The sequence below is a fragment of the Panthera leo genome, chromosome A3 (assembly GCF_018350215.1).
Source record: "Panthera leo isolate Ple1 chromosome A3, P.leo_Ple1_pat1.1, whole genome shotgun sequence".
In the NCBI taxonomy this organism is placed as follows: Eukaryota; Metazoa; Chordata; class Mammalia; order Carnivora; family Felidae; genus Panthera; species Panthera leo.
The window spans coordinates 116,955,367-116,971,856 of record NC_056681.1 but is presented as its reverse complement, the minus strand read 5'-3'; the positions used below and the strand labels follow the sequence as shown (position 1 = coordinate 116,971,856).

Genomic DNA, 16,490 nt, shown 5'->3' with positions numbered 1-16,490 from the left:
TGCCAGGTGTAGACTGTTTAATTGCTAGGTCCTGAGGCTGTCCAGGAGTTTCCAGGGGAGGGGTCAGGCAACCTACATAATGGGGGCATTTGGGGACTCAGAGCAGTGGCTGTGAACCATACCAGAGCTATTTCAGTGTTTTGACAACCCGGATGTCCATCCTGAACATCAGCCATGGAAAATCCTCTCCGATCTGTCAATTGCCTTTCCGTTAAATAGTAAACGTAATAACTCCTTCCAGGGACCGGTCATTCGCTCTTCCTCCCCACAAACATTTATTAAGTACCAGGTCGGAGCCCAGGTACCGGGTCAGGGAGAGCTCTGTCACCATGGGCCTCAAGGGGATCTGTGCCACTCTCTGCCCCAAACCAGGCAAGGAGCCACAAAAGGGTGCCGCTTCAAACCAGCACGTCGGGCCACAGTGGGCTCTGCTCCAGCTTCTGGGCTGAGCCTGACTGAGCCATTGGTAAGCAGAGGAGAGCAAAGCCAGCCTCTTAGAACTGGAGAAGCCCAGCCTGGGAGAAGTGGTTGCCAGGCAACCCCAGAGCCCGTTCTGAAAGGATCCATCTGTTGGCCAGCCCCGCTTCCCCACACCAGGCAACGCAGCACCCTGCGTCCCCCTGGCCCATCTGCTCCCTCCCGTGTGCCTCCGAGCTATATAAAAGTCCACCAACATCTCAGTGCGAGCCGACAGGGGCCAGGCAGAACATATTTTAGTCCTAGCTGTGTCTAAACATAGAGGCAACAGGCAGGACCCAGCGGGGAGAAGGGGGCCCGGATGGATGGGAGCACTGGAGAGCTTTCTCAGCCTCCTCCCTGCTCCTCCCCCTGCCCTAGGCAACTGTGAGGTATTCTGCCAGGCGGGTCGGGCACGTAATAGCACTCCATGGATTTCTGTCAGACTTTCAGGTTGGACACATGATCTTCCAGCCAGCTTTTGATTAGCCGCTCTGTGGACTGCGACCGCTGTCCCCTTTCTGCTCTCATTGCCTCTCTGCCCACGCCTCCCCTAACCCAGGGCAGCCGGCTGTGGCTCCTCTCCAGGCTTTGAAGAAACCAGCTGGAAAACCAACATGGGTCTCTCTCTGTTCCTATTCCTCTTGTCCTCTCTCTGCCTTTGTCCATGTTAACCGCCTTCTCCATGAAGTTCATCTCTGCCTGCATTCCTGGAGGCAAAGCCACCATGGTTGGACTGTCTTTCTAGTCACTGTCTCTTCTTGTTTCCCAAATGGGGACATTCTCCCACTTTCCTGTCCCACCTCGATTCCCTTTTTCTGTCTCCACATCCCCTCGCTCAGATTTGTCGGTTTCCACAGTTTTCTGTTAAATTTCTCTGCCCAGACTTCCCCAGCCCGTGTCTTCATTTCTCCTTTCTTAAACTCCAGTTCTGTTCTTCTAACCTGGAAGAGATGTTTCCTGCTGGGGTGCCCTGGGTGGCGTAAGGTTGCCCAGAAGGCAGCTTAAACGTATTGCCAGGGTATCAACAAAGCGGGGAACCAGAGAGAGACACCGAGAAGGGAGAGGACAGAGAAAGAGAGAAACTGAAATAACGTTAAGTGCTATTTCACCAATCTTTCATCTTGAGAAAAAGGAGAGGTCTGCTGGGTTCTCTTATATTTACTTTACTGCCTAGCAGTGTTTCTCTTTTGAATTACATATGGGGGACACTATTATATTTTGAATGCTTTGGACTTCTAAATCCTGCCCCACCTCACCATCACCCCAAACTCAACAAACATCCAACCAAAAAATTATTTTTGAGTAAGAAATGTCAAAATAGGCACTATTTGTCTCCCCAAACCGTCTGATCCTTAGGACTTCCCTATTTCTGTATTGTTGTGGTTTTCACAGGTCTGTGGGTGTGGGACATCGGGTGCCCTATCTGATAGGAGCCTTCCTAGTGCCCCCCCACCTGTCCTCTTTTCCTTTCCTCCTGCCACCACCTCCATTCACATCCTCATCACTTTGTGTGCTAAACGTCCTGTGGCCCTTCCCACCATAAAAACAACAGAGAATTCTATAACCTTAGGATCTCATCAGGGAGGGCCTTGGCGTCCTGTGGGTGGGATGTGTCCTGTAATAACTGAGCTATTCCTCCCAAGGCATCTCTATGGCGTCTACTTAAACTTCCATGCTCTCAAGGCCGCACCTTTCAACTGGCTGCCCAGTTGTGAAATCAGATTAGTCGGTCATGAACCAGCACGTTTGGAATGGGATGGGACTGGGTAGAGAGGCCAAGGGCATTCCATATAGTACTGTTATGTCCTCCTTCCTGTCACTAGCACCAACCCCCACCCCCCGCACCCTCCCTCGTCTTCTTCTTATCTCAGACAAGCCTTCCAAACCCTGCCTCATGTGGTAGGTATGCCCCCTGGAATGTAGGCCCCCTTTGGGTAGGTGCCTAGGCTTGACTGTACCCTCCTCGTTTGGTCTGAGCAGCACAGGACAGAAGAAAACCTCTACTCCTTCCCTGAAGAACCTCACACCTAGTAACACAGCCAAGACGAACATGACCTTCCCTGTAGCCACTGACTCACGGTGCTGATTCATGACAGGTGGCTGTGCTGGCACTGGCCACCCCAGGCAGGCCACACCATCTCTGCACGGCCCTGCCTAGGAGAACACACGCCCTGGTGCTGGCATCCCATCAGCTTCACTTTCTACCTACTGGCGTTACAGATCTAGCTTCAGAGAGCCAGTCAGACTCGCTGCAATCAGTCCCTTTTCCACCTTATCAGCTCCACACTAGGCCCTTCCACCGCTGTGACTCACGCATGCACTATGTGGTCAATGGTCAATAAACAAGGCTACCTCTCTGCCACTGCCCTGGACCTGTTCTCATTGTTCCTGCTCTGGCCTCACTCGCCACAGCATTCCAGTGTCTCCTTGACCTCTGACCCCTTTGACTCAGTCTCCCCTTTCTGGCCTCTCCTCCAACCCTTGGGTCATGTGACCAAACCGACTCTCCAGTTGGCCTTTCAGGACTCCCAGAAGGGCAGGGTGAGTCTTTGCCCCCTGGTTGTTCCTGTGCTGGCCACTCTGGGGCTAGCTCCAGCCCCCAGACCCTGTACCCAGTCAGGTCTCCCTTGACGTGGTGGGGAAAACCATTGGTGACCCTCCACGCACTGAGTCTCCTACTTGAGGTCCATATGTCCCCAGATCCTGTAGCCAATTCTTCAGCAATTACTGCACGTACTGGACACACTGGTCTCTGAGGCTTTACTTCCTCACAGCGTCATCTCATGCTTTCTGTCTGACCGGGTTGTGGGCCTCTTTGTACCCTCCCCTCATCGTAGCACCTAGAACAGGGCTCTGAACACGTGGGCCGCTTACACACACGTAGGTCAGTTATTTGTAGAATGCTCCCACATTGCCCTCCTCGGATGGGGAATGCTCAGCGGCTGCCAACAATATCAGCTGAGACAAGCCCAGTTAGCCATGGTGACGTGCCATTGTGAGCCCTCCGCGGCCTTGCACGCTTCCTGCCCTTGGCTCTCAGTACTCATCAGGCCCATGTTTCAGCTAGGAAGGCTGAGCCTCAGGAGGAGGGAGAGACACGTGGGAGTTCCGGGGAGCCAGGATCGGTGCCGGGCCTGCAGTGTTGCACATGCAGACTCAGTCCTCCAAGGCCACTGCTGAGTCCCTCACTTCCTCTTCCTCCGCCTGACCGACAAGCTCTTTCACTGGCCTGACCCTGCTGTGAGAAAGGCCTGTCCAGTCAGACCCCACTCTGCACTCACTACCTGCTCTCTACCTGGACCAGGTCCCTCCCCTGTACTGGACCTCAGTTGCCCCTCATCTGTAAAATGGGGGCTTTCGGGGGTTGCAAACTCAGAGGCCAGGCCAGGCAGGAACACGATTGGGTGGATGGGACTAGGTATCGGACAGGAGGCAGTGGGAGGGCCGGAACTGAAGACCATGCACCTTTTCTTAAAGCATTCAGACTCTTCTTCTCTCCTCCCCACCCCTCTTCTTTTTTAACACCAGTCAGGCCAAAATAAAGGAGAACAAAACAAAATGTCTTCTGGCTCAGTTTAGCCCACGGGCAGTCAGTTTTCAACCCCTGGAACTGATCCCCAGGGACCCCCCTCCTCCAACAGGCTGGTTCTTCTTTCTTATTCCCATTTTAACCTAAATGTTTCGGCCATTCCACAGAGCACGTCTGGTGAAACTGTTGGTGGCCCTAGGCCACTTGCTAACTCCTGGTCTCAGGCTTACTAACTTGTTCTTGCTTCTTATCATTTTTACATTTTCTCATTACTTTGTGTTTCCCCTGTTTCTCCTTTGCCTACTTTCTTCTTCCTGCTTCAATTAACCCTCACCTGTGACTGAATGCACTTGGATCTTGACCGGGCTTGGGAGAAAACCAATTGTGAAATAGGTTAGGACATGAAGAGGCTGTCTCACAATAAAAATAAGACCACAGTACATGAAGCCAACCTGAAGGGAGTAAGACACAAAGTTCAAAGGAGGCAAGGGAAAAAAAAAGATGAAAATATATTGATCGTCAATACTTTCTGGAAAAGAAAAAAATGCTATAATGCGGATCTCTTGGAGAAGGTACAAAGGAAATAAAAGCGATCATTCTGAGGATTAGGTAGATAGACGTTCTGTTGCTACAGTGAAAACCAAACCCTAGAACCCTGAGAAGAACATGCACGGAACCCTTTTGAGGTCTCTGCACTTCCTGCCAAAGCTGTTACATAAAACCCTTCAGAGGATGAATTAAATTAAGTTTAGGCCGTTCTTACTATTGAAATGCAGACGAGTCGTGTTAAATAAATCGAGAGGACGGCATTGTTAGTCCTCTTTCCTAAGTAACCTTCGAGGCTGTCAGATAAGCTCTCCCTGTGGTTTCTGTTCTCTTTTAGAACGAGCCCTTCCTGAGAACTCCCCGGAACAGCAACTACACCTACCCCACCAAGCCGGCCATTGAGGTAACCCCTGACGCACGTCTGCCTCTCTCAGGGACAAAGCATTTCTACCTGCCAGTGACTCAGGGTGTGGTACGCTTTCCAGAGTCTGAGCTTAAGCAGAAATGCACCCATCTTACATACTGGAAATTGGAATGTGAAAAAAAAAAAAAAAAAAAAAAGGTTCCTGAGCCATGAAATTCCCGGTTTGTCCTAACATGTTCTCAAGTGCTTACTGACATCAGCAACCAACTAGACGAAGTGCCAGTGGATTGGCTTTCGTGAACCTTTGCACAGACCTCATTTCTGATTAGGCTGCTCAGCCTTTCAAGCAGGGGTGAGGGGGAGGTGGTGGGTTTGATGAGCCATAGACTTCCGGTAAGGTGGAAGCTGAGTGGGAAGAGCCTCAGTTCCAGGGGCCGGGCCCAACAGGAAGCTGACACATATCCAGGTGGGTCCCCAGGGCTTGTCTGATTCAAGTCAATTGTTCTAGCTCTGAGGAACCCCGAAGGTTCAAGGCCCGTGGCTTTAGGGACTGCTTACTCCAAAGATGGCCTGAAGATGCTTTGCCACGCAGGCCTGGTCCAGACAAGATCCGTCAGCCACCAGGACGGGGGCTCAACCACCAGTTTCAGCTAAGCACCTATGGCATATGTCCAGTCTTGTGCTGGGGCTGGAGGGAACTCAGAGAAGTATCAGACATAGTCCTCTCCTTGAGGAGTTTGAGGTCATTCCATAATGAGCACTTACGATGTGCCTAGCACTGCTCCAGAGAGACAGAGCAGACCACACAGATGGGTTCCACCCCTCAGGGAGCTTACAATCTACTGGAAGAGGCATCGGATACCTAGCTCTACGCGATCCTTTCAGCTCTGAGGGCGGCTCCGTGGGAGGTGATTTGAGAAAGTGTGAAGGGGCAAGAGAGGGGTGGCAAGTTCTGATGAGCCTCACAGACCAGGCCTCTCTGAGGAGGGGAGCTAGGAGCTGGGATGCACGTGATGAGAAGTCCCTGGCCATCTGGAAAGCCAAAGCCGGGGTCCCAGGCAGGGCTAAGAGTGCAAGGGCTCAGAAGTGGGGCTGAGTTGGGGGACTGGAGGAAGAGACAGAAGGTCGGAGTGGCTGTGGGCAAGTGAATAAGGGGGAGGGCGGTGGGGTGGTGAGCTCAGAAGGGTTGTCAGGGCCCAGGTCACAGTGAATCTGAATTCCCGAGGAAGATGAGGCTTCAAGTAGAGAGACGTGGGAAGGCCCTGGACCTTCTGGGAGAGGGGAACACAATCTTGTTCACTGCGTGGAAAGATCTCCCTGACTAGTGTGGGAAGTGGGTCGAAAGCAGCAGGAATGAGTGAAGACCTTTCATAAGCCAGCGGGAGCGCTGAGGCTCACTTGTATGAAATTCTTCAAGGACGGTTAGATGCTGAGCTCTGGGGAATGAGCCATGTCAGTCTCACGGCTGTCCAGCTTCTCTGGATTCTCTCAGGCTCCCATTAGCCCAACGGAGGCTTGTCCCAGGCAAACCATGGCCCCAAATCCACTATAACCGAAATGTCAGCTGCCTCCTGTCAACGAGGCATTGATTTACTTATCGGATTCCTGACTGGAGCAGGCACTATGCTAAGTGCTGGGTAGATGAGGTGAGCAGAGAGCTCTCTGCCTGCCCTCTTGGATCTTACAGCCTCATGAACCTTTACTTCTGCTGCTAAAAGTTAAACCCCGGGCCTAGAAGGTGTTATTTTTTTCAATACCTTGCCATTTAAAGTAGCCACAGACAAAAATAAAAAATTAAAAAATTAAAAAAAATAAAAATAAAGTAGCCACAGACAGGTACCATCAACATGACCGAGGAACTTGTTAGGCATGCCGAATCCCGAGCATCACCCCAGTCCTACTGACTCAGAATCCGTGTCCGACAAGACCCCCAGGGGATTCGGGTGCCCTGGTGCAGGGTATAGCACGTGGTTCTTCCCTTGTGACAGATGAGCGTGCTCAAAGTCCAACCTGCATTGGTTACAGCTGCAGGGAGCATGCTTGTCTCTGGCTCACCAGCTAGTTGAGACATTTCTAAAGGGTTCCCAGCTAGAGAACTTCTTTGAAGCTGCTTTTTCCCAGATGTTTGTCCTCTGCACACAAGCATGTTCTTGATTTCAATAGAATTTCCACATCAGTGTGATGAATTTATCCCAAGAGCAACCTCTTGGGATAAACTCACTTCTATCAGATTTAAGCAAATAATATTTTAAAGACGTTGCATCTTTGCTCCCTCGGGAGAGGAGACTTTTCAACAAGGCTGGTCTTTACCATCTGCTGACTAAACAGAAGAGGTGAGCAACAGAAGCCTCTGGCAGTCACACCCCCAGAGAAACAGTCACCCAGTCGTCACCTGCTTGCAAAGCCCTACCATGCGTTCAGCCCTGGGCTTGTCCTTCAGACCCTCCTGGGGACGTGCAAGTGTTGGGGACTCTGGGGAAGAGACTTTCTCCTTCAACGTACTGACACTGGTCATTTCTGTGCCCTGTGCTTCCCACCCCATCCCCTCCTCCAGCACCTAGAAAATGTGCTCTGTATTCTAGAGACAAGGGAATCTGACTAAAGGCATCCAGGTTACAGGCACTAATTTATACACACACAGGAAATTGGTTGGCTATTAAGTTAAATATGCAAAAATATATATACACACGAGCAAAAAAGATACGCGGAAAGCAGGAATGTTACAATGGTAAAAATTTCATGGTATTTTCCTAAAAATATTCTAATATTGTTGTGGCCCCAGCATTGTACTCAGTGTCCAGTGGCTGAATGTTAAACGGCAACACCAAAACCTATGTGTAATCTTCCATTAGGGCATCCGAATCTATGTTCCTTTGGGAGACCACCTATAGCACTTTGACTGTTCTCTCCCCCTTTGTTGTGACTGCTGGCTCCACGAAGAGTGTGGATGAGTTGAGCTGGGAAGCACTGAGTATGCGTATGTGTGCCTGCGCATTATGTGTTTTGGGCAAACTGGTAGATACCCAGTTTCTCCTGATTTTCCTCTCAGACCATCTACAGTGAATGGTTCCTGCCCACACGTGATTCCCTACAGGGACACAGTTCTAGCCTCCATCAAAAATTCCTTAGCCAGTTCTCCCTGGACCAAAGCTAACCCTCCTGCACAATGAGTTGTGGGTGTTGTTGTTGTCTTTCCTCCTGTTGCTTTAGAACTGGGGCAGTGACTTCCTGTGTACAGAGTGGAATCCTTCCAACAGCGTCCCCACCTCAGGTGAGTGGAAATATCATCATTATCCTCTTCAGTTAAGGACTTTGCTAAGTGTCAGATTGGGGGGACACCCTACAAATATACCTTGGAGCCTTGAGCAGACATTGCTGATTCCCGTGCAGTACGGATCTCAATCCTGGGCAGTCCATGAAAAGCTAGCCTGCAACCACTGCTGGGCTCCCAGGCCTCTCCATAGATCACACTTTTTTAAGAGAGAGAGAGAGAAGGAGAGAGAGGGAAAGAGAGACAGCAAGCACAGGGGAGGGGCAGAGGGAGAGGGAGAGAGAGAAAATCTCCAGCAGGCTCTACACCCAGCATGGAGCCCGACGTGGGGCTCGCTCACAAACCATGAGATCATGACCTAAGCTGAAATCAAGAGTCAGGTGCTCAGCTGACTGACCCACCCAGGCATCTGCATGGATCATACTTCTCATCCCTGTTTAGTCTCAGTGGCAGCCCCTCAGGCCTCCCTGCCCAGTAGGGAAGGTACAGTCAGGGATCGGGGCCCTATCTGCCTATGCTCAAGACTCCTGCAACCAGCACATTCCTGGACTACCCCAGTGTGAATGGGGTTCCTCTCAGGATGGCCGATAGCCATCAAGCCCATTACCCTCAGTGCCTTGGTTGCTCCAAATGGATGGAAGAGGCAACTTTGTTAAGTCTTAAGCTGGAAATAAATCTAACAGGGGCCCAAGGGACTATAGCAGAATCTCCAACTCCTAGTTAAGCTTCTACTTTACACGGAAGAGTCTCCCTGATCCTCTTTTTCCTGTCTCCCCTAGTCCACGAGCTCCGGCCAGGAGACATCAAAGTGGTGGCCGCGATGGGCGACTCATTGACTGTGAGTGCTGAGCCAGGAGGGGCATGGGCACCCCCTAACCCAGCCAGACCCTGTGTAGAATGCACACTTCTTCCACACTGGCTTTGCATTCAGCACTTAGCTGACAGTACTGAGAACCTACCTGTGTCAGGCACTGAAACCCAGCCAGGCAGCCACAAGACCTCACCAGGCAATCTAGAATGCTCTGCCCTCCGCCCTTCCACAGTCCTGCTCAAACACAACCTCTTCCGTGAGGGCGCCCCCTCCGTCCCCACTTTCCTACTGTTCCCAAGCATTTTATCTGTGTATTATGGCGTAGTTATCTGAGTCTGCCTGCCTTTATCAGGGAACTCATCTCCAACCACCCAGACTCACAGAGCGGTGTGTGCAGGGCAGGGGGGTGGGTGGGGGGGGTGGTTACCTACACACTACTTAGCACCTCCTCACCCCATTTGCAGATGTGTTCTTTGGGGGCAGAGAGAGCCCAATTCCTACATATAGTGTAGTTTCTCTGCACAAATTGTATTAGCTATTGCTGTATACAGGATGCTCTGCTAACCATTCTGAGGGAAGTGTGAGATGTGGTCATAATCCTTAAGAAACTTGTCAAGCTGGAAAACTAAGCAACTTACACAGAAGGAGATATATAATCATATAGGCGACACATGGGCCTTTTAAAATCAGGTACTCATTTCTGGAAAAACAACTTCCCCATATGCGTGTGAATGTGGTAAATTTTGATATAAACATGGAGAAAGCTTTGGAAGGATAAACCCCAGGGTCTTAACCATTAATTAGCTCTGATGATGTGTATTTGTGGGTGGGGGTGGGGGAGAGATGTAGAACAGGCGGCAGGAGGCAAGATTAATAAGGTGGGGGTAGATTGTTAATTTTTTTACATTTTTAAAATGTTTATTTTCGAGAGAGAGAGACACAGAGCATGAGCAGGGGAGGGGAAGAGAGAGAGGGAGCCACAGAATCTGAAGCAGGCTCTAGGCTCTGAGCTGTCAGCACAGAACCCAACGCAGAGCCCGAACCCAAGAACTGTGAGATCATGACCTGAGCCCAAGTTGGACGCTTAACCGACTGAGCCACCCAGGTGCCCCAGTAGATTTTAATTTTTAACAGAATCTTTGTATCATTTCACTAATTATAATGAACATGTATTACTTTTGTAAGTTTCAAAGAGGAATTTCTCTTTTTTTTTTTTTTTTTTAAGAGAAGACATTTAGAGAAAGCTTCATACAGGAGGCTGAAACTGAGAAGAGTCTTAGAGGAGGAATTAGAGATTTAAGGACTGGAAAGCGGGTAGTTCAGCTTTCCCAGCAAGGATGCAGTGGGTGGTAACTAGGTAGGCTGGTCCAAGGACTTCATGCTTCAGATCAATTTGCTTACACCTGAAGGTTTGTGTGGACTAGAAAGCAGGGGGTGAACGAGGGAAGGGAAGTAGAACCCAGATTGTGGTGAGCTCAAAACATTGGTAATGGGGTTTGGCTTTGACCGAGTGGTAAGAGAGACCCACTGAAAGGCAGAGACAGGAGGGGGGAGGGGTGTGAAGAAAGAGGTGGGCTCAGAAGTACAGGTGGGCACTCCAGTGAGAAGGGAAGAGACACTGGAGACCATGGGGTCAGGTGGGAGGCCAGAGTGTCGTCTACAACAGGAGGCAAGAGTCTCACTTAGGAATGTAGCACAGAGGACAAACAGAAAGGGATGGGAGCTGGAGAGGCTGGGAAGGAAGAATCTTGATCATTCCAGGACTTGGTTATGAGTTATGTGTAGAGGAGTAGGGAGTCAGGACAACCCAGAGATTAAGTGGCCTGGAGAAAAGCTGGTACAATCTTCAGAAAAGGTAAATCCAACTCCCCACTGCTACATGTGCCAGGGCCACAGGGGCCCTTCCCAGTCCCCTCGGCCTACACCTAGGCCCAGCACAGTTCTGGAGCCTTCTCTTCGTCTTTCACAGACAGCATTGGGAGCCAGACCAAGCAACTCCAGCGACCTACCCATGTCCTGGAGAGGAGTCTCCTGGAGGTGAGGATGCTCTCCACTCATTTTCCAACGATGATTCCCCCCACCCCTGTCACCCCTCCAGAGATCAGCCTGGGTTCCCACAGTCTGGCCCTGAGATGCAAGGAGGCTCCCTGATGCTCCTGTCAGTCCCGAGGGTAGTGGGAATCCTGTGTCAGGGGCAGACTCTCTGGTTCTGACTCAGAAATATGACGACTGGTGGAGAAGCAGGTCAGGGTGACCCTCACACAGGTGCTTTCTCTTCCCCAGCATTGGAGGGGACGGCATCTTGGACACCCACACCACACTGCCCAGTAAGTAGCAACACAGAGAAGCACCGTGACTACGCCCACGACAACCCCTTGCTGAGGCCAGAGCCTCCCCCTGAGCAAGGGCGGAGAAGGTCATCTGCAAGGAGGGGAGTCCACCAGCCCTGAAAAGACCCAGACTGGTCCTGCCCCACGCCTGGGCCCCGAGGCGGCACTCCGTCCCTCTCACCTGTGCTGTCTGCTTCGCCCTCTTAAAAGACATTCTGAAGAAGTTCAACCCTCACATCCTTGGGTTCTCCACCGGTACCCTGGAGGAGACAGCAGGACTGAATGTGGCCGTGGAAGGAGCCAGAGCTAGGTGAGTAGCCGTGGAAACGGGAGGAAGAGGAGGGCAAGGCTGAGAGGTCCCAGGAGAATGGGAAGGAGGAGAGAAGGGTGTGTCTGGGAGCCTGGCCCCAGGTGGGCAATGAAAGCTGCCGTGGGCAGGACGCTTCTGCACGCCTGACCCCTCAAGTGGATTAGCTCTTGCAATCCTCACATCCTTCAGGGTGGGGACTAGCACGAGGACACTAAGGCTGACAAAGTTTCCTGAATGCCCCAAGGTTGTCAGAGGAGCCAGGAGAGGCCAGGCTCACTGGGCTGTCACCAGTTCACAGGACAGCAGGAGAGCTTAAGGGTGGCCTGGCCCTGTCCTGCTGACACCAGCTGACCTCCCTGCCTGGAGGAGTGAGGGGGGGCTCAGCGCTAACGGGAAGGGTGCTGAGAACTCAGGGCATGGCCCCACGGGCGGCCTCCCTCCCTCTCTCCACCTGTACCTCGGAACCTGGAGTCTTTGGCTCTGTAAAAGCCATCTTTTGACCCTAGGGAGTTAGAGCTTAGGGCCCTCGACACAGCACAGCGGCTGTTTGCTTTCACTCCGATTTCTGTTATCGACAACAACCCAGATAATTAAAGCCGGAACGCTTGACAGAGTTCATTGCTTTTCTGCACAGAGTGTGCTGGGTATTTGCTTTGTAGAAGGATTGCTGCGCTCAGATCACCAGGGAAACGACACTGACCCGCTCTGTTTACACGGAGCGTTCCTCTCAGACGTGGTAAGGAGGGCCCCACGCTCGGCCGGAGTCTCCGAACCACAGGAAGCCATGTCAGTTCCTCAACGTCACAAGCAGGAAGAACTTATTTTGTTACACGGGGTTTCATGGGGCCATAAAATCAACATCGAATTACTGTTGTTGCTATGACTGCTGTCACCACTGTCCTCGTTTTATTATGATTGTGCAGCCCAGGCTCCATTCACCAGGGCCTGACTCCTCAGTCTGTTGACATTTGAGCCCCTCTCTCGCTTCACCTCTTACCGCCTTCTCCGTTTTCCTGCTGCTCGGAGCCTCCACCAGGAGTCAGTGGCAGGGGAAGTAGCCGAGACGGGTAGCTTCCCTCTGAGCGTCTCTGATGTCCAGTGATAAGGGACAGGAGAGTAAGCCACTGACCTGAGTAAGCAAGGTTGGAAAGTTGTCCTAGGACTCTCCTTTACCTGCATGGTCATTTGGCACGGTGTTGGATTCGAATGAGCGCACCTCAGGAAAAAGATAAAGACCACAGCAGAGCACCTAGCATAATGAGACCTGGGGTCAGACCATCTGTGTCCGGATCCCAGCTCCCAGATGGCTAGCTGCGAGACCTTGGACAAGTCACTTAGTGCTTCAGTCTTCGTTTCCTCATCCATAAATTGGGATCATAACTGCTCTGCTGTGGTATTTATCTTTTTTCTTGAGGTGCACTCATCCTTATCAACACCATACCAAATGACAATGCAGATAAAGGAGAGTCATAGACCAACTTCCCAACCTTGCTTACTGAAGTCAATGGCTTACTCTCCTTTCCCTCATTACTTCTCAGCATTGTCCTAAGAATGAAATGAGATTACTAACCCATGGAAAATACTGAGTATAGTATAGGATATGTAGGCCCGCCAAAACGTTTGCCAATATTAGGATATTTAGTTTCAAAGTTTTATTCAATGTCCAACTTCCCATTCCATCAACCAATAAGCAAGAAGTCATGGAAACCCGGGACGGGGCTCGAACCCCAAGGTAGTTACTAAAAGATACAAAAAATCAAAAGGTGACTTCTTTGCCTATACAAAGAGCTTGCTGTCTCGTTAAGGAGGCCAAACAAACAGGAAATAACTGTTGGAAAGATACCCACATGCAGGTGCAGACCCAGAGGGGACCCCAGGACTCATCGAGTCCAACTCCTCATTTAAAAGATGGAGAAATCCGACCCTAGCCTTGTTCGGTAATTTGGGCGAGCTCACACAGCAAATTGGTAGCAAAGCTGGAGGAGAACCCAGGACTCATAACTCCCAGAGTGGGGGCTCCTCACGCCGGAACTGGAAAAGGAAAAGAAGTTGTGGATAAAGGCACTTGGAGAGAAGGCTCCCGGGGGCTGAGGGAGTCTGCTCTGAGCCTGCAGGGTATAAAGAACATGGCTGGGAAAGAGGGAGGAAGCGTGCACTCCTAACTTCGCTCATGCTCAAGAGGGCAGCACGTTAAGATCTGAACAGGCTCTTGAGCCTGTTGAAAGGTTACAGACACTTCTGTGGTCCCCTTTAATCAAGACAGGCTTTCTTTCTAGCTTTCCGATGTATTGCATCAATAGCAACAATGTATGGGATAGTATCCTGGATGTGGAAGTGAGAAATAGGGGAGGGGTGGTTCTGGGTGTGCCTGGCCATGTGCCCAGCTCATCGTGGGCAGGCCAAGATTTAAAACGCCCATCTCGTACCAGTTACCGCTTTTAATGACTTCTTCCACAGGAGCCTCCACTGGCTGTGTCCCTTTGCTGACATAACTTTTCGTATGCTTCACTGTTTTTAAAAACCAGCTTTATTGAAGTACAACCGCCACGCACTACCCTGCACATATTTAAAGTATGCGATTTGATAAGCATGGCTGGCGTATGTGCATAGCTGTGAAGTCATCACTGCAATCCAGATTATAAACACCCATCACACCCCAAGGTTTCCCTGTGCCCTTTGTAATCCAGCTCTCCCTCCCGATCTCTACCGCACTCTCTGGGCCCCAGGTAGCCTCTGTCCTGCTTTCTGTCACTGTAGATCAGTTTTCATTTTCTGGAATGTTATATGAATGGAATCTGACATGAGGTACTCTTGTCTAACTTCCATCCGCCATCGTTTTGAGACACATGCACGTCGTGCCTGTCCACAGTCCTCTCCTCCTTATTGCTGGGTACTGTTCCAACCACATGCTCAGCTCGTACCCAGAGTGTTCATTTTCCTTATTCGTGGCAGACATCGGGGGGAGGAAGGGAGAAAGTAACCCACTCCGGATTTGTCTCCCTGCCCACCCCCCACCCCCCCCCCACCCCCGCAATCCTTTTTGCACTGGGAGAGGGAAAAAGCAAGGGGATGGTGTGGAAGTCCAAAGTAACAACAGAGAAGAAAAAAGGATTAAAGGAATAGAAAGCGGGATTTAGAAGTGAAGGTTAAGGAGTCATGACGCTTGGAAAGGAGAAAGCAGAGGGATAATTTAAGGCTGTGACTTTTTTCAAATATACAAGAGGTTATTTTTAAAACAGGCAGCCAAGTAAGATCTGAACAGGCTCAGCTCACTGTGAAAGAGACCGGTGGAATGTAAGGGACCATCTCTATGGGAAAGGGATGATCAGATCCAGATCCCCCCCTCCCCCCGCCAGGGGCCAGGAAGGACCAGGCCTGAAGGAGGCGGTGGGTGGACCCAGGCTAGCCCCTGGCAGGGTCCGGATCCATGTGGCTCTGAGGTCTGGGGCACATCTTTGATTTGTACTAGGTTGAGGTTTCTTGAGAATCGAAAGCCTTTGGATACACTCTGAAGGAGTCAAGTTTATATAACATTTCTCTTCTTAGAGCACCTGTCTCACCAAGCCAGGATCCCACGGCTTGAGCCTTTGCTTCCCAGCTGGCTCTAAGGTTCCCTTCTCTTCCCCATCTAGGGACATGCCGACGCAGGCCCAGGACCTGGTGGAGCGAATGAAAAACAACCCTGTGAGTACAGGACCCAGGGCCCCCCTACAAGGTGCTTAGTCTCCAGCTATGTAGGGGGGTGCAGCGGCCCTAAAAGAGCCCACTCTGCACCGTTTCAGCCCCTGCTTGTCTTTAAGAGGGGCCAGACAAGCCACGAGAAGCAGGCCTTACCACCAAGGCCTCTGCTGCCCTTTCCTGACCCAGGCTCTGGCACCCGCACCCCTGAGGCCCACCGCAGGAGGTAGCAGAACTGGCCTTGGCCTCTGGCAGTTTCCCACCTTACCCAAGAGTTGGCTTTGCAGAGCCCTATTATGTAAACCCCAGGTTCTAAAAATAGGCTTCTCATTCCGATCCTTCCTCCTTCCCGCTCACCCGGCCCCTCTGAAACTTCTCACGGCACTCTTTTAAATGCTCTGTGTGTTTAGGCCTTGGAATTCCAAGTTCAGTGCCTGGCAGGACTCCTGTTATGGTGGTGGCTGAGCGGAAGGCAGGCTCCTCGAGGGCCTCCCCAGCCCCCACCCCACCTCCAGTCCCCGCCAGCCCCCTCTCCCAAGAGGCACCTCTGGGCTTTTGCTTCTAGTTGTATCTTTTGCCCTCTGCTCCTTTGAAGGCATTGAGATGACATCTCAGCGGTGTGTTAACACACTCTGCTTCGTGATATACTGCAGCTTGCTTAGGATCTCGAAGGAAAAATAGTCATCCTCTCCTGTGTGAGCAGATACATGCGTGTGCGCGCACACACACACACACACACACACAAGTGCACACAAGTGCACACACTGAATCCACTCTCTGGAGCTCCTTGCCAAGAACCAAGGTGAAGGTCAGGGAGGCTCCAATTGGCATCTTCTCTCCATCAGGGTACAAAGAGGGCGAAAGACCATGGTTGGGGGGGTGGGGTGCTGTCTGTCCTGGTGAATGCCATCTGCATATGCACACCAAAAGCCTAAGCTGAGGGCTTCCTGTCCCCCCCCCCCCCAGGAAATTGATCTAGAGAACGACTGGAAGCTGATCACACTCTTCATTGGGAGCAACGACATGTGTCATTACTGTGAGAATCAGGTAGGCCCCTGCTCAACCCCGTGGAAGTCACATTGGCCCGCTCTCCCAGGCAGACCCCGGCCTTTCCCATTCCTGAGTGGCCCCTGGGACAGCAGCTTGATTGGTTCCCCAATTCCAGAAGTGTCTAGATGCACGCACTCTTCAG

At 51.4% G+C, this 16,490-nt stretch overlaps 1 protein-coding gene across 1 annotated transcript in view; it reads left to right on the top strand.

The window, feature by feature from the left end:
* The window catches only part of PLB1 (phospholipase B1), a 143,031-nt gene that overhangs the window by 113,682 nt on the left and 12,859 nt on the right, over positions 1-16,490 (top strand). Inside the window, exons 45-52 of the mRNA XM_042933363.1 lie at positions 4,872-4,937; positions 8,109-8,169; positions 8,949-9,007; positions 10,950-11,017; positions 11,264-11,307; positions 11,521-11,620; positions 15,253-15,304; positions 16,265-16,345. Coding sequence (XP_042789297.1) covers positions 4,872-4,937; positions 8,109-8,169; positions 8,949-9,007; positions 10,950-11,017; positions 11,264-11,307; positions 11,521-11,620; positions 15,253-15,304; positions 16,265-16,345 — 531 coding nt within the window. The remainder of the gene's footprint in view (positions 1-4,871; positions 4,938-8,108; positions 8,170-8,948; positions 9,008-10,949; positions 11,018-11,263; positions 11,308-11,520; positions 11,621-15,252; positions 15,305-16,264; positions 16,346-16,490) is intronic.